The following is an 18,051-nucleotide window of genomic DNA, read 5'->3' as shown; positions in this document are numbered from 1 at the left end:
AAAAGGCAACATCTAATAATCAAGAACTCTTGCTACAAAACATAGTAAGGGAAGGAGTCTGAATATTTTCTTCCTCACATGTGAAGTGGTACAACAGCCTCATCAAAGCCCCCTCCTCTGCTTGCCAGAGTTCCTCCTCCACTTCCTGCTGCTACCCATCATGTGGGCTCTAGAAAAAGAAAAAGAAGTGTGGTATAGCTATATGTGTAGATTACCGTATTTTTCACACTATAGGACACACCGGCCCATAGGACACACCTAGTTTTCAGGGGGGGGGGAAATCAAGTAAAAAAATATTATCCCCCCCCCCGCAGTTCTGGGAGCAGTGGACAGGCTGCACGCAGCCTGTGCGCTACTCCAAGACCTTCTCCCTGCTTTTGTGGGAGGTGGCGGAATTCCCCCACCCCCCGCAAAAGCCCACAGGAACCCAGCGTGACTCCTGCGGGCTTTTCGACCAGGAGGGAGAAGGGACTGAAACAGCCAGTCAGTCCCTTCTCCCTCCTCTAGGAAAAGCCCCCAAGAGCGGCACGCTCTTTAAAGAGTGCACGGCTTCTGCGGGCTTTTCTAGGAGGTGGGGGAATTCCCCCATCTCCCGCAAAAGCCCACAGGAGGCTTGGAGAGTAGCGGGAAGGCTTCGTGCGCCTTCCTGCTGCCCCCCATCCTCTGGGGCTGGCGATGGGGGAAGCGCTGCTTTCCCCACCGCCAGCCTCGAAGCCGGGTTGGAGAGTAGCGGGAAGGCGTTGCGCGCCTTCCTGCTGCCCTCAATCCTCTGGGGCTGGCGATGGGGGAAGCGCTGCTTTCCCCACCGCCAGCCTCAAAGAGCAGACTCTCCTGGCTTCAGTGGAAGCAATGCGAAGCCTCCAGAGCGCAGGCTTCGGAGGCTTCGCGTTGCTATCGCTGAAGCCAAGGAGCCTGCATTCGCCCCATAAGACGCACAAAAATACGGTAATTTGAAAGCTGTTTGCATGACTTAAAATGAAATAGTGCTCATTTTTTAGGGAAAAAAATCACATAAATTACAGTGTCTTCCCACTTGGTGGATTTGTTTTCAAAACTATCAAGTTTTGAAAGTATCAAAACTATAAATACCTTTAGATAAGTATTAAAATAAGAAAAGCTTGTTTGTGTTTCAGCTTTACAATCTGCCACAAGACAGAAGTGATAAAGAATACATTAAATCCAGTGTGGCAGGCATTCAAGATATCTGTCAGAGCACTTTGCAACGGAGATTTTGACAGGTAAGAGTTAAACCTTTTGTCTTAAGTAAAGTTTTCAAAGATTGGAGGTTCCTCAATTTAGTTTAATCGTTTTAGAAGGCATAATATCAGTTCAAAACTTTAAGTAAATATTAACATCATCATTCATTTAGTTAAGTGTTCATATCTAAGAGTTACATGGGGTACTATAGTATTTTCAGTATACTAATAGGTACCACTCCCCACAGATGATTGACAAGCAGATAAAAAGCAAACTCTCTGGAAACATGGAGCCACTGTTGCTAGTGCACTAAGAAACTACTTACTGCTCTTTGTCACTGCAAAGCAAATACTAATGATACTGCTTTTCTCAAGAAAAATTCTTTTTGTTAAAGGTTCCTGGAGGTGTCCTCTTACTCAGAATTTATGGGATAAAAACCAGCCTACAAAGCAACTAACAGAATGTGCTGGTGCTTCCTTTCTTCTTTTTCATAAGTAGCAGTCATCACATGAACATCTAGTGAAACAGAAATGGATGGAAAGGTATCTTCCCCATCTTGGTTACTTCATTCAGTTGTTTTTATAAGTCAGATCACTGAGGTGCTTACAGACATTGCCGAGGCCATCTCTGCCTCAGCTGATCCACCTCGTCTTCTGTCTTTTTCATCTTATGGGCCACATAAGAAACTGAGTGGAAGGCAGACGTTTTATAACAGTCCGATAAGGTTATATCATAACCCAGGCAAATCAAGGCATTCAGAACTAAGCAAACTAAGGAGAATCAGCAGTGGCACTTCTCAGAATAAGTTTCATGCTTGAGTTCTAGAAAACCTAATAGCATTCACCATCTTTCCTTCATTTTCAAAGGAAAGCCCTTCCCCTTTCAAATTAGAGGGGGATTAGTCATACCAAACATCAGAACTTTAATGATATAAATTCCCTCTAAGAAATAAATATTTACAAGACAACTTAAATACTTTGGAAAATAACCTTGCTTAATTATCTGACCTCAATATTTGCTTGAAATGGAAATGAAATAGATGCAGTTAGGTTAGACATAACTGTTGAAAGGATTGCACCTTTAGTATTCCAAAACCTTCCAGCGGGGCCAATTTGTTTGAAGGCAAATTCCTTCCCAGCTCTGAATATGGCAGCCATTAAAGAACCACAGCAAGGCTAGTAATCACATAACCTAGAAAAAGAAATGGTAATATAAAACAAGCCCCAAAGCATGAATATCGAGTCCCAGGAGGCAAGCAGGAGTGACACCTGTTCCACTCTGAAGCCCTACCCCCATGGACTGGCCTGATTGGCCAGAATTCAAAATTGGGACTGGTGGGAACTCCCACACGGAGATTTCCCAACTGCTGGCTGCCCACCCCAGGACTCAGTAAGCGGCCATTGTAAACATAGTTTGTGCCTGAAAACCCCTGAGCTAACTTATGACAAATGTTTATGAGTCCACATGATGCTTTGCTACTTAAGAAATTTATATTTACAAGTTAATACCCTCATTTGACTTGGGACTGAGCAGAATGTCAAAACAGTGTCTAAAATAATTTGATTTCTGTGGTTGACAAGGAATCCGGTGAATCTTCAGGAAAAGCACCTTTCCCAATAAGACCATCACATGACTAGAATAGGCTGCAACTTCTGCTGAAGAGACCTGCAAAGCTGTTGCTGGAATCTTCACACAGCATTACTAGCATTTTAAGAGGGATGTATTTTTTATTAACGATTCTCATCTGTAATGCAGAAGCATACACAGCAGGGAATGCCATATTTTCCATCCTATGTTTGGCTATTGGTATATTCTACCCTTTCGTGTGATTGACTGGAGATTTTGCTGTGGCAAGGAATTTGCTCCTGAAAAAAAAGTATTTCTCTGAGAGTAGATCCAAGAATCCACATGTTTCTTACTACATTTTTCTTGTACTGTGCTGTTTAAGAATACCTTTCTCCTAGTTACAGTATTAGGTACACTAGCAGCAGTACTTGTATCTTATTGCTACATCTGCCTGTCAATCGCCCGTGGAATGAAAAGTTGTTAGTTTGGATAACTGGACCTACCCTCATAGAAATGTATAGCTAGGGAAAAATCTAAATATGCTGCACTTGTTGTGACAACTTGATTTAGTACTTATTTGTTTAGAATACAGCCTCCTTAAACTGCCATTTTCTTACAATTGGAATACAGTGGTACCTCGGGTTACATACGCTTCAGGTTACATGCGCTTCAGGTTACACACTCCACTAACCCAGAAATAGTGCTTCAGCTTAAGAACTTTGCTTCAGGATAAGAACAGAAATCGGGCTCTGGCGGTGCGACGGCAGCAGGAGGCCCCATTAGCTAAAGTGGTGCTTCAGGTTAAGAACAGTTTCAGGTTAAGAACGGACCTCCGGAACGAATTAACCCGAGGTACCACTGTATGACAAATATTTGTACCTCTCTAATCTAGATCTTAATACATTCTGTCCCAACTGTTCTAGACTTATGATGGTTTGGTTCCATGTCCTTCAGATATCTCTGTACCACAAACAAAATTCCTTGAGATGTCCTGAAATACAGGGTGATTCCATGAAATAGAAAAAGCTGTTATTGTCAGAAGAAAATGCATAAGACAGTAATTCAGTAATAGCCAAGAGTCATTTCCCATTGACAAGAATAGGTATTAAATATTTCAGAGCAAAACTGTAATGCTTAGGAACATAAGTTGCCGTTTACAAAGTCATTCCACTGGTTTATCTACCTCAGTACCGTCTGCTCTGACTGGCAGTGCTCACCCACTAATGACGTGGGTGGCGCTGTGGTCTAAACCATTGAGTTTGCTGATCGGAAGGTCGGCAGTTTGAATCTGCGCAATGGGGTGTGCTCCCATTGCTTTGTCCCAGCTCCTGCCAACCTAGTAGTTTGAAAGCACATCAGTGCAAGTAGATAAATAGGTACCACTACAGCGGGAAGGTAAACAGTGTTTCTGCTCGTTCTGGCACTTGTCAAGGTGTCCCATTGTGCCAAAAGCAGTTTAGTCATGCTGGCCACATGACCTGGAAATCTGTCTGTGGACAAATGCCGACTTCCTTGGCCTGAAAGCGAGATGAGTGCCGCAACCCCATAGTCGTGTTTGACTGGACTCAACCCTCCAGGGGTTATTTACCTACTTACCTTTTGCTCTCCAGAGATGTCACCTAGAATTGTTTCCCAGTCCCACCTCAGGATACTGTGGATTCAGTTTGTGAATTTGGGCTGACGAAACATTTGCTCTGTCATGGAGTTATGGCCAGTTGAATTTGCAATGAAAGTTGTTCCAAATCCATGGTGTGTGTTCTCATTTCTTTGTTTAATGTTTATATATTCTGTGATTATCCTGATCCGTATTATCTTGTTAACTGTGGAGGAGCAAGGCTTCACCATTGTGGCACCCGCACTACAGAGCTCCCTTTTCCCGAAATATGATAGGTTATTCACCTTGCACACTTTTCACAATAAAACCTACCCATGCATTGCTGGGACCTGTTGAGTATAGTAGTTAATTTTTAAATGAATTTTTATTATTGAGGCTTTTAGATGTTATGGTGTGTTGTCTTGAGCACCTATCTGTTAGAAATGCAGCTGGAAATGCTTACAAATAAATTATATTCTCCTTTGTTTTAATCCCCCTTTTTTTTTGTTACAATAAAGGTGTAATCGTGATTATCAATTTAATAATTAGATATGGAAATGAAAAATACAAGTAGTAAAGTACATTACTCATTTATTTCTGTTGACAAGTTTTTTAGCATATGTGTATAGCTTTTTCTGTGTTTTATTTGTTTCTCTTCAGAACAATTAAGATTGAAGTATACGACTGGGATAGAGATGGAAGGTAATTTTTTTTATTGCACAGCATTAATTGTTCAAAAGGAATTGTATGGCATACATACTCTTAGACTATTTGGGCAGCTTTTGGAGTTTTCTACGCCTCATTCCTGTGCTTAAAAAGCTTTAATGTAGGAATGTGTGTGCTTGCAGGAAATAACATGTCTATCTACTGAGCCACTCCCTTATTGATTGTACAAATGGTTATTTTGCAATCTGATGTATACCAAACCCCTTCATTATGCATTTTGACACGGGAGAGGGTTTTAAAAATGCTTTTAACTCCACTTTGTGAAAAAATAACAATGCACATTTTGTGGGGAAACGGCATGTAATCATGTAGATAATGAACCAGATAAGAAATATTTCCTAATGCTTGGAGCCTATTAGTGCATTTCATGGAGCAATGAAAAACCTTCAAATATAAAACACGAGTGCCAAATTGTGGGGCGTTAGACAAATTCCTAAAATGCCTCTTGTACTGGGAAGTGTTAGCTAGCATTTTGTTCATACCTTGACCTACAATAATACAGCTTATCCGCTAATCTGGATTTTTGTTTGTTTTTGTTTCCTAGTCATGACTTCATTGGAGAATTCACAACAAGTTATAGGGAGCTATCTAGAGGACAGTCGCAGTTTAATGTCTATGAGGTAACAGTAGATTTTTTTTATATCCTCAAGTACAGGGAATAAACATCATGAATTGTCTATGTGCCCTTTTTGTAATATGGGCCCAGCACTATAAAGTTTAACCACCTATCTTTTAGTAATAGAAAGCAGAAAATCTAGACAAAAGCCATAAGTCCTAGTGTGTGTACACACTTTCTAGAAATGCAGTCAATATATTTGTGGGTTCATTTTTAAAAGATAAACACCATTTTATTCTATAACTTGAGTTTTCAACATAGTTATTGAACCTGTATACGTCATGCAAAGGATAGCTCCCTTGGTAGAGGATGAAACTCTTAATCTCGGAACATGGGTTTGAGCCCCACATTCCTTTCTGTTGTTGTTTTTGAAATTATTTCCACTGCTTTCTGTTCAATAGCTCAGGTAGGAAAGTCAGCCTAGTTGAAAGGAATTGGGGAAGAGATGCTCTTTCCACTCCTGTCACCTCTACTTCCCACTCCCTCCCCACTTCCAAAGGGAGAAAAAGGAAGGGACATTAGTAGTAAGTTAAAAGTGAAATACCTGGTCAATAGGAATGTCTAAAGGTCGAGAGAGACTGAATTATATGAGGTGTAGCTAAGGAAAGAGGATGGTGGTGTGAAATAGATGTACCGTATTTTTCGCTCTATAAGACGCACCAGACCACAAGACGCACCTAGTTTTTGGAGGAGGAAAATAAGAAAAATAATATTCTGAACTCCAGAAGCCAGAACAGCAAGAGGGCTTGCTGCCTAGCGAAAGCAGCGATCCCTCTTGCTGTTCTGGCTTCTGGGATAGCTGCACAGCCTGCATTCACTCCATAAGACGCACACACATTTCCCCTTACTTTTTAGGAGGGAAAAAGTGAGTCTTATAGAGCAAAAAAATACGGTAATTGGTATCAGAGGAACTCTGACCTCTGAAAAGTGTATTTTTAAAATTAAGAAAAGAGCAAAGTGCAATGATGTAAAAATAAGTAAATTTTCAATAGGTGGCAGGCCATCACATGGGTGTTTATTTGCTACCTTTCATCAAGGCAGGAAACGTTTAGAGTGGAGTTCGGCTCCTTCCTGCCCTCATTTGGTCTGTTTTTCTGTGTCATCCAGGGTGGACCTATTCAGCTTAGCTTAGCTTTCTGTATTCTGTGGACCTTGCTTTGTAAGTTGTGTGAGTCAATGCAAAAAGAAGAGATGGTAAATGATAATGTTTCTAGGCAAAAATTGAAAGATTGCAGAGTGAAAAATAGATTCAAGAAGATACAGATGGGATAAAGGAAGATCAACAAAAATTATATTACAGTAATCAAGCCTCGATGAAGTAAAAGAATAAGCAAGCATTTTAGCAGTATCATGAGAGATAAAATAACATATTTTAAAAGTGTTAACCAGTTGATGACATGATACTGAAACTGCCTAGATCTGCAACCGAAATAGTTAAGTCTATTTTTAAAAATCACATCCAGTTTCTGGTGTGTGAAGGAGGAGATAGAAACTCTACTAAGAGTTAAAGGAACCAAATAAGAAGCTGAAGGAAGAAACTTAAGAAAATCAATCTCCCCAGAAATTCAACTGAAGAAAGTGAGAAATCATCCAAAAAGAACTAAAGGAAGACATGCAGTGAGATGAGTAATTGAAGGTGAGGTAGAATCTGGAACTGAAAAATGTAACTCTAAATCACTAACTTGAAAATGAAAATAGCAAAAGAATGCAAAGAGAGGTCGAGAGAGCATCAGAATAAGGGTTTCAGTTTAGAAAGCAGAGTACATACAGTAAATGGATAGAAGACATGAAGCAGAAAAAGACGTATCAAGAGCAGTTAGAGTGATAAGGAAGTAAAATGAAATATCAGAATTTAGGAAACCAAGTTTATACAAATATTGCAAAATAATAATATGGTATCAAAAGTAAAGGAAAAATATGATCACAAGCAAACTGAAAATTTTGTGACGTTTTTCAGATGGTAAAAGAAAATCATTAATAGAAATTAAAGCAAGGATAGGTTAAAGGATTGGTTAAAATCCAAAAAGCACATTAGAAGATATGAATTCTAAACAGTGTGCAAGTACAGCCAGCTTCAAGAGTTTAGAAACAAAGGGCAGCAGTTATGGTAGATACAGAAGGATGTCTCAATAAGAGACATAACCACAGATGACTTCCTCAAAAAGAAAAACTCCAGACATCAAAGAGAATATAAAAACACACAGTGAGAAGAGCAATATAGGGGAGCGATACTAAATGCAGTGCCCCCCAACTCCTGTTATTCCTGACCATTGATCATGCTGGTCAGTGCTGATGGAAGTTGTATTCCAAAACATCTAGGGAGAACACCAACTTAGGACAGGAGGTGTCCAGGGTAGGGAATCTTCTGGGGGGATCACACCTGATGGGCTTTACAGTGATTCATAGCTGCCAGCAAAGAAGCAGCAGGTGGGGTTCAAGATCTCTTGGGAATGTGAATCTAAGGAACAGTAATCCAAGGAAGCTATTCAACTCTTAAAATTTTAAGCAATGGCAAGAGTAGCACAGAACAAATGGCTGTATTTCATTTTCTATCTGCCCTCCCAGCCACTTTCATCTTCTACCCACCAGACTGGAAGACAACTCTGCAGAACTTATCTATCCTCTGATATCAAAGCAGACATAAATCCAAACTGAGCTCCCCTTATGCTTTGCCTCCCTGCAAGCCTCACTCATTTCTTCCTGCATGCCCCTAGACGTGAACAAGGCTTCCTTTGAATGTTTCTTTCCCTGCCACCCGTAAGATTGATTCCAGTGTCAAGAACTGGTGGAACACTGTATTTTTTATTCAATGCAGTGAATGGCTTTTTAGCTCAGCTAGTGGAATTCGAGGCAGACTGCCTCTGTTACAAGTCAGTGAGGAAAACTTAAAACAAAAAACTTAATATGGACTCTAAATGGCCAAAATATTGTGAAATTTTAGAATATGACGGTGAAAAGGTTAAATTACAGAGTTATGAGAAATTAAAGTCCAAAGTACGAGATTGGTTGCATTACCATCAGATAAATGAGACATTTAAACAGGACAGGAAAATAGGATTTCAGAAGGAGAGGTCAAAATTAGAAACAGAATTGTTAGAACCCAATACTAAGAATCTGTCAAGAATGTATAACTTGCTGTTGAAATGGAATACACAGGATGAAACGGTGAAATCAGCTATGATTAAATGGGCACAAGATATCGGTCATGACATTATGTTTGCGGACTGGGAACAGTTATGGACCACTGGTGTTAAATTTATGGCATGTAATGCCCTAAAAGAAAATATAATGAAAATGATCTACAGGTGGTACATGACCCCAGTCAAGCTTGCAAAAATTTATCACTTGCCCAATAACAAATGCTGGAAATGTAATGAGAATGAAGGTACCTTCTACCACCTCTGGTGGACCTGCCCGAGGATTAAAGCCTTTGGGGAAATGATCTATAATGAAATTAAGAAAGTCCTTAAGTGGACCTTTCCTAAGAAACCTGAGGCTTTTCTCCTGGGCATGGTTGGCCAATTGGTGTTGAAGAAGGATAGGACTTTTTTATGTATGCCACCACAGCAGCAAGAATCCTTCTGGCAAAGTATTGGAAGACGCAAGAACTACCTACTCTGGAAGAATGGCAGACAAAGGTGATTGACTTCATGGGACTGGCAGAGATGACCGGCAGAATCCGTGACCAGGGGAAAGAGACAGTGGAAGAGGATTGGAAGAAATTCAAAATATATCTTAAAAACTGTTGTAAAGTTGAGGAGTGTTAAGATGTCAAGGAATAAGAAATAGAGAATTACAGCTGTAACTAATAAGTTAAAGAAAATTTAATGAAAGGGAATCAAGAAGTTAATTGACTGGAGGAGTTGCTAAAGAAATGTAAAACAAGGATGCAGCGAAAGGGAGGTATGGGGAAGTCAGGGGAAAGAAGGTGTATGAAAATAAGAGTATGAAATTATACATGTTTAAGTGTTTGTATGTTTTTGTTTTGTGCCTTGTTTGTTTTTTATTATGTGTTTGGAAAATGAATAAAAATTATTTTTTAAAAAAAAAATACAAGTCAGTGAGGAAGATGGGGGTGATGGAAAACAGCATTCCTTATAAAATCTTTTAATATCAGTTTGCCCTGATGTACACATTAATGTGAGCAGCAGCAAAATGCATCTCAGGGGTCCTTGCCAGGGTCATACACATTTCCCTGTCAAATGGGTTGTGCTGGGTTAGGGAGGTGTTTGCAATGTTCATGTAGGGAAGATGGAGTTCATTCATTCATTCAGCCTTTATTGGCATAATGAAGGTGGAGTTTAGAAGCAGGGAGCGTGGTAGAGTTTAAAAAATGTGAGCCTTAAAAATATAAAGAGATTTGTGTTGACAAGCGGAAAAGTTAACGTGCCTGCATTTTCTTTTCTAGGTTATAAACCCAAAGAAAAGGGCAAAAAAGAAAAAATATGTTAATTCAGGAACAGTTAAGTAAATCATTTCTTCATTATTGTTTTTCTATCCTTCCCAGCACAGATTGAAGTGAGATATATCTAAGTAAGCATTATCTGGGCAAGAAGTTCTCTAAATAAGATAGGTGTTGTATTATGAGAAGAACTTGCTTTTTTTGTTATCAAACTATAGATGAGCTGGTTCATTTTCTATCGAAAATGCGCCTTCCCTGGGAATTAAATAGCCAGTGTTAAAGTTCACAGGTGAGTGCTTGAAACTGCTGGACTGAATAGTGTTGGTTTAACTGAAGCTGATTGTGTCTTCCTGAACACTTTAGAAGTGAAGTGTAAATGGTTGTTACTTTGTTGAAACAAGGAGAGATTGTTTTTCCTGGCTAAAGACTAGGAGCAAGAAGGTCATGGCACCTTTAGCTTTGTTCACAGAGCAATAGGTATAGCCAAATAATTCTTAATTTGGCTTTGGTAATAATTTTGACCAGACTTGGTGACGCTTTAAAAAAGTAATTCATGGAATGATCCAGCCAGTCTCTGAATGCATAGATACATGTGCACAGCTCAGTGTATATATGAATAGTTTAGCTCTTATAAGAGGGTTGGTAGGGGAGGTGAATTGGTGGAAGGGAATCTGCCAAGTGGAACAGCTTGTATATAAAGAAGCGGGAAGAGAAGTTCCGGTGGAGACTCATAGATATTGTGAGTGCTGGGGTGAGAGAAGTGTGTGGAGTGGGGTTGGGGATACCAATACATGTCATTTCCACACAAAACCATCTTTGCTTCGGTTTATTGGGTAAGTTTAAAATTAATTCTAAAATACAGTACAGAAACTTCTATATTTGTGGCTGTCTTGAAGGTTGATGTTTATTACTTGTTCTGTGTCACTTGCTCTCAGGTAACGTTACTTTCCTTCCTAGTGGAAACCGAAGTTTCATTTCTTGATTATATTAAAGGCGGGTAAGTGATTCATTTATAATACTGGTATCACAAAGGTTTTAAATTTCTTTATTTGCAATTATTTGTATCCCACCTTTCATCGCAAATTCCAAATTCATTACAAATCATTCCAAGGCAGCTTACAAGTGCCGTTAAGTTACATATTTTTAAAACATAGTAAATAATATTATTCTACTATTATTGCCCTTCTCACAGGCAGTTGATGGTAGATCACGCTATGCAGGGGGAGGGGAAAGTCCGGCAAGAGCAGAACCGCCCTCTCCTGTGAATTGATATTTTTGAGCTTGCCTTCAGTTGAAAGGTTTTTGCCTTTCAGGCAATAGCACATGACTCTTAGGTGTTTCAATGGAGCAGTTTGTCACAGCTTGGGTAGAAACGTCACTGGGTAGAATAAAAAATAAGGGGGACCCTTGTAGTAGTAGTAGTAATAATAATAATAATAATAATAATAATAATAATAATATTTATTTATATCCCACCCTCCCCAGCCAAAGCCGGGCTCAGGGCGGCTAACAACAATAAAATAGTGCAACATTCTAAAAACATTTCATTATAAAAATTAATTAAAATCAAATTGATGGCAACCATTAAGCTAAAGTTCTGTGAAGATTGCCAAAGAGGGAGTCAGGCTGCGCCCTGACCAAAGGCCTGGTGGAACAACTGTGTCTTGCAGGCCCTGCGAAAAGATGTCAAGTCCCACAGGGCCCTAGTCTCTTGTGACTTGCAATGAGTCTTGAGAAGCCGCACCAGTTCTCAGTGGGCAAAGCGGGGCGCCACTCCTCTCAGGTTACCAGCCAGATTCCAGTCACATGGTCTGCAGCGTATCCACCCCCATTATTTAGCCCGGACATTGAGGTCCATTGCCGAGGGCCTTCTGGCTGTTCCCTCACTGCAAGAAACACAAGTTACAGGAAACCAGGCAGAGGGCCTTTTCGGTAATGGCACCCGCCCTGTTGAACGCCCTTCCACCAGATGTCAAAGAGAAAAACAACTACCAGACTTTTAAAAGACATCTGAAGGCAACCCTGTTTAGGGAAGCTTTTAATGTTTGATGCATTGCTGTATTTTAATACTTTGTTGGAAGCCGCTCAGAGTGGCTGGGGAAGCCCAGATGGGTATAAATAAATTATTATTATTATTATTATTATTATTATTATTATTATTAATCTAGTCAGCTGCCATGGCATTCCCCAGCAGGCATACTGGGGGTGGTATTTCAAGCTTCACATTGGAAGTCTTCTGGGTTTACAGATCCTGATCTAATACCATACCAACCCTTCATACCTTCCTGTAGCCAATAAAGAGTTGTCCCCTGTTTTCACCCACACGGGTGTCTTGAATTTTATATACCCCCGACACACTTTGCCTGGAAGGAGGGGGAGGCCTTCACAATTCACCTACCACGCATATGGCAGCCATGCAGATGGCAGCATCTGATCAGGATCGAGGCCATGGTACATGAGAAAGGGAGAAACACCCCCCCCCCCCGGTAGCATAGTACCAACAAAAGTTGCCCCCAGAGCTTCTATTTGCTGTGGGTGGAAAGCTGCTGGTGGAACAAAATAGTCATCTTAATCAGGAGTGGGACAGAAGGACATAGTGCATTTGGTGGCCCCCACACCTGCGATTTAACAAGAAGAAGAAAACCAGACAAGAAAAATAACACATTTCACATAATATCTAGGTTGATCCTTAGCTTTTGCTAATAAAGGTATTACCTAGGGTAGGGTTGCGATATTTTGAAGAGAAAAAGAAAAAGGACACATTTGCTGACTTCTACTTTTAACTATGGATTGCTATGACGACTCTTATTTTACATATCCATGAAAAAGAGGACACGTCCTGGAAAAAGAGGACATATGGCAACCTTAAAGAGGCTTTGGGATTTCCCCCCCCCCCCCATTATATACCTGTCTGCAATTTTGGTATATGTTGAATGGAGGTGATATTTATTTGTGAATTCATACTAAGTCAACTTTCCTAAGCCTAAGAACAAATAAAGGATACCTTATATACTCAAGTATAAGCCTACTTTTTCAGTGCATTTTTTATGCTTATACTCGGCTTATACTCAAGTGAGGGTTCTTTCCGGCTGCTCCTTCCTCCTCCTCCGCCTTTGCCGCTGTCATCGTCGGAGGAGGAAAAAGCAGCCCAAAAGCAGCCCTTTGGGGCTGCTTGTTCTTCCTCCGCCGCTGACGCCACCACCAGGTTTGTGGTGTGGTGAACCAGCTTATACTCGAGTCAATAAGTTTTCCCGTTTTTTGTGCTAAAATTAGGTGCCTCGGCTTATATTTGGGTCGGCTTATACTCGAGTATATACAGTAATTCCTTTTTTAAAAATTTGCATGGTCACTTCTTAATTTTGGCCTGCTACTTTAAATTTATATGTACCCTTTAAATTGTGAGATGCTCAGGATATTTAAGCATATTGCATTAGAGAAGTTACTCTTTTAAAGTAGCAATTTTATAGTAAATACTGAATACTGTACTGCAATCCCATACGTGTCTGCTATGAGGGAGGCTTGCAAGGTGGCGACAAAGGAGAAAAAAGGCCTTTTTCAGTTGTGGCTCCCTATCTTTGGAATGATCTCTCCAGTGAGGTCTGCCTAGTGCCATCATTAACATGTTTTTGGCACCTGGTAAAAACGTTAATCTTTGCCCAGGCATTTGATGGAATGTGATTATTTGCTGCCAAAGTTCTTTATGGCTATTTTATTGAGTCTGTTCTGTGGTTTTAATTGTAATGTTCTCCTAGCCTAGCCCCGGTTTCGTTATGCTTTATGTTTAAAAAATTGATGAATCGCTTAGACTATTTATAAAGCAAGCAATTAAGAATTTAAAATAATACTAATACTTGTAAGTCAGCGCTGTTGTGTTTATTGGAGCTTATTTCTAGGTATGCATGTATACAATTACACAGTAATGTTATAGTATAACCTTTTTGGTGCTCTTTGGCAGTTCTGTGTATTGTTAACATGCACATTTGTCTAAGTGACATTTTATTGGTTTTTCTTGATTTATTACTCATATAGCAACTTACATCTTCAGATATTTTCACATTTGTTTGTTTACTTCATTTCACAGGACTCAAATAAATTTCACTGTGGCTATTGATTTCACAGCTTCGAATGGTAAGTATTGGTTTGTTTATATTAAACTGAGTATCCGCACAGTATTTGTGAACTGTTTTGGCATTGTGTTTTTCATTTTACTTGTCCTATTGTGGGGGGACTCTAGTGAGAGTACGTTTTGAAGTTTTGGATCCAAATATTTATGTGGAAGAAAAAGACCCTTGCTTTTATGTGTCGCTCCCCCCCTTTTGTGTTCTCCTCTATATTTCATCCCCCTCCCATATCTACTACAATACTGCTCAGAGGGTCTCCCAGGAGGTGCAGAAGACTGCAGCTGGAGCAGGGGGCAAATAAGTAACCTTCTGTGGGCATGACTCGTCTCACAAAAATTAGGATTTAAGCCAGGAACCCACCCATTACACCCTAGCGAGGGAAAATGGCTTTCTTTAGGCTGTCTTTTGTTGTAAAAAATATTGTGTATGATGAAGGAAAGCCTTGCTTCTACACATGACTGTGGCCTGATGGGAAGTCTTGCTTCTAAGCTTCGCTTCTGCATATGATGCTGTACAAACCGTTCTAATACTAAGACATTCACTCATCACCTTAGAATGTTCAGTTCACATTGAGTTCAGGAAAAACATTATACTCTGACCTGTTCTTAATGCATAGTTGACCACATCTACGGAACGTGATTGTTATGCGCTTTTAAGTCTCACTATATCAATCATTGGTAATTGTTTAAGCCTTTCTATATCAATCACTAGTTATATTTTAATTAGGAGGTTTTCATGCCTGTCTAGTTCTGTGCTCCCTTTCCCAGCCTTTAATCTTATCGGTGATTAATGCCTATATGCGACCTTTGCTTTGTATTTGTGTTAACCAATCAGCAATAAGCACATACGTGGCAATGCTGTAATATTCAATAAAAGGGACTCCCCGAGACTTGCTCGAGAGATGCCTCCCATATGACACTTGCTACTCATCTGTCGTTTATTTCAACCCAACAGTATATCTGTAAACCACCGTCACAATCTGTAGAACAAAATACCAAACTGAGCATTCTAGCTTTTTAAAAAATAGCCGTCCATGCAACTTTTGGAAATCCAGAGCTGTTGTTAATGCAGTTTTGAAGGACTGTTGCTTCAAAAAAAGTCACACAAAGCATGCACAGTTTCTTCAGCATGCCAGAACCTATGGAATTTGCCTCATCATACACCTAAATAAATGCAAATAAAAAAGAATATTTAGAGCAGACACTTAAATCCAAATTCATCATAGGAAACACACTGTATTTCATACCTGAAATAATACTTAAGGCAGAGCTAGTGTGGAATCTCATATATTGATACTGTAAGGCATACTGCTTAACACGTTCACAAACCCATCTCAACAATGTGTTTTGTTTCAACAGGTAACCCTGCACACCCAACCTCGCTCCATTATATGAACCCATACCAGCTGAATGCTTACGGCATGGCGCTGAGGGCAGTAGGGGAAATAATTCAAGACTACGATAGCGACAAAATGTTTCCAGCTCTAGGTTTTGGTGCAAAATTGCCGCCAGACGGAAGAGTGTCTCATGAATTTGCCTTGGTAAGGAATGGTTCTATCGTTTTTAAATTTTATATATTTAAAAATTCCTCTTTGCCTGTGTTTCATGGTTCCTCATATATATATATTTGTGGATCCATTTGTGCTCAGTTTCATTAATTTTTAAGAGTATTGTAGAAAATATTGGCCTTTTTTCTGCTATATATGTTTGCATTTTAATCATGAGATGTACCGGAGGTTGTGTCAGCCTCCTGCTATCGGGTAAGGGGTATACAAAACATTCCTATAAGCAAGAATTAATTCTTTGCCCCTGTGTTTTTCCTTATAGAATGGAAACCCTCAAAATCCTTACTGCAGTGGAATAGATGGTGTAATGGAAGCATACTACATGAGTCTAAAATCTGTACAGCTTTATGGACCTACAAACTTTGCCCCTGTTATTAATCATGTAGCAAGGTAATGGTCACGTTAACTATTCTGGGAAAATTCAGCACAATGACTTTATGTTGAGTTGATGTCAGTCACCAAAAACAAAAAGGGGGAAATTATATTAGCTGTTTGAGGGACGCGGGTGGCGCTGAGGGTTAAACCACTGTGCCACTTGGTCTTGCTGATCGAAAGGTCGGCGGTTTGAATCCCCGTGACGGCGTGAGCTCCCGTTGCTCTGTCCCTGCTCCTGCCAACCTAGCAGTTTGAAAGCATGTCAAAGCGCAAGTAGATAAATAGGTACCACTCCAGTGGGAAGGTAAACGGCATTTCTGTACGCTGCTCTGGTTTTGCCAGAAGCAGCTTAGTCATTCTGGCCACATGACCTGGAAAAACTGTCTGTGGAAACGGACAAACGCCGGCTCCCTCAGCCTGTAAAGCAAGATGAGCACCGCAACCTCAGAGTCGTTCGCGACTGGACTTAATTGTCAGGGGTCCCTTTACCATTACCTTTATATTAGCTGTTTAACATCTCCCTAATCTCTCTAGCAAGTGGGGTGGTCCAAGGACATGTTGGGACAGCCCCATGGTTTTCATGGCAGCCGTGAAGTCCTGGGCAACCCCAGATTTAGTGGCCTCAATGAGAGGCCAACAGCTCTGCAGGTTCTCAAGACTATATCCCAGACCACCTCAGGCAGGGAGCAAGTGGTAAAGCAACAGAATCCCTAATCTGTCTTGAGTGCCTAATGCAAAGCCACACACATTCTAGATTGCCACTCAAGCAGACAGGATACCTGGAGAGAGAGATCAAGTTCCTATAGACTAAAGTAACACCCCTTTCCCTGACCCTCAAGACCTGCTCACCCACCCAAGTCTCAGTAATGCAAACCACATCAGACTCCACATCCCCATCGACAATCAAATCATGGTTAAGGTTAAACCTTCTTAAAGCAGACCTGGCATTAAGTAAGTTCCTTTGGAAGTGAGAGCTGGATCATCAAGAAGGCTGATCGCCGAAGAATTGATGCTTTTGAATTATGGTGCTGGAGGAGACTATTGAGAGTCCCTTGGACTGCAAGAAGATCAAATGTATCCATTCTTAAGGAAATCAGCCCTGAGTGCTCACTGGAAGGACAGATCATGAAGCTGAGGCTCCAATACTTTGGCCACCTCATGGGAAGAGAAGACTCCCTGGAAAAGACCCTGATGCTGGGAAAGATGGAGGGCACAAGGAGAAGGGAACAACAGAGGACGAGATGGTTGGACAGTGTTCTCGAAGCTACAAACATGAGTCTGACCAAACTGTGGGAGGCAGTGGAAGACAGGAGTGCCTGGCGTGCTCTGGTCCATGGGGTCACAAAGAGTCGGACACAACTAAACGACTAAACAACAACAAGTTCCTTTGAGTAAAGAGAGAGCTAGCACGCAGCATAACCACCAGTTGTCTGTGTCCCATTCCCCCCTCATCTGGCTTGCCCATCCTCTCTCAGCATACCTTCCCCTTCCCCCAGACCTCTGCAGTTGTGGGACTGCCAACTCTTCCCAGCTGACATTGTCCTAGACACGTGATAAAAGACAAAGCAGAAGCAGAGAAGCAACAAAACAGGTTGATTAAACTAGATACAACTTAGCAAGATAGTCTACATCACTGAATCTACCGCAGTCATTAGATGTTGGGGAGGTGGCTGTTGCACTTCTGCCCCCTCCAAAGGGTCAGCTCTCCTTTGGTGTCTCCCCCCCCGCCCCACTCCCCTGGGATGGTGCTGCCCATTTCAGCTCAGGAAAAGATACAGCCACTCCCTCAGAAGTCGAGGCCAGGCCCAGGGCTCTTAGCCAATGAGGGGCAGGAAAGCCTCTCTGCTGGCCAGTGGTCGAAAAGGCCAGCTTTCTTGGGAGCAGAGAGTG

The 18,051-nt window shown here is 40.9% G+C and overlaps 1 protein-coding gene across 6 annotated transcripts in view; it reads left to right on the top strand.

Moving 5' to 3' along the window:
• CPNE8 (copine 8) overlaps window positions 1-18,051 on the top strand; it is a 59,825-nt gene that overhangs the window by 33,767 nt on the left and 8,007 nt on the right. For 4 of the 6 annotated variants that reach the window (XM_081929147.1, XM_081929148.1, XM_081929149.1 and 1 more), the window contains 8 exons: window positions 1,134-1,238; window positions 5,018-5,059; window positions 5,628-5,703; window positions 10,108-10,161; window positions 11,037-11,098; window positions 14,183-14,229; window positions 15,581-15,762; window positions 16,049-16,176. In XM_081929147.1, coding sequence (XP_081785273.1) covers window positions 1,134-1,238; window positions 5,018-5,059; window positions 5,628-5,703; window positions 10,108-10,161; window positions 11,037-11,098; window positions 14,183-14,229; window positions 15,581-15,762; window positions 16,049-16,176 — 696 coding nt within the window. Of the gene's footprint in view, window positions 1-1,133; window positions 1,239-1,614; window positions 1,740-5,017; window positions 5,060-5,627; window positions 5,704-10,107; window positions 10,162-11,036; window positions 11,099-14,182; window positions 14,230-15,580; window positions 15,763-16,048; window positions 16,177-18,051 lie in introns of those variants that run through there. The other 2 variants (XM_081929151.1, XM_081929152.1) reach the window with 2 other exon arrangements.

Source organism: Podarcis melisellensis (genome assembly GCF_964234715.1).
Source record: "Podarcis melisellensis genome assembly, chromosome: 10".
Lineage (NCBI taxonomy): Eukaryota > Metazoa > Chordata > Lepidosauria > Squamata > Lacertidae > Podarcis > Podarcis melisellensis.
This window is presented reverse-complemented; position numbering and strand designations above follow the sequence as displayed.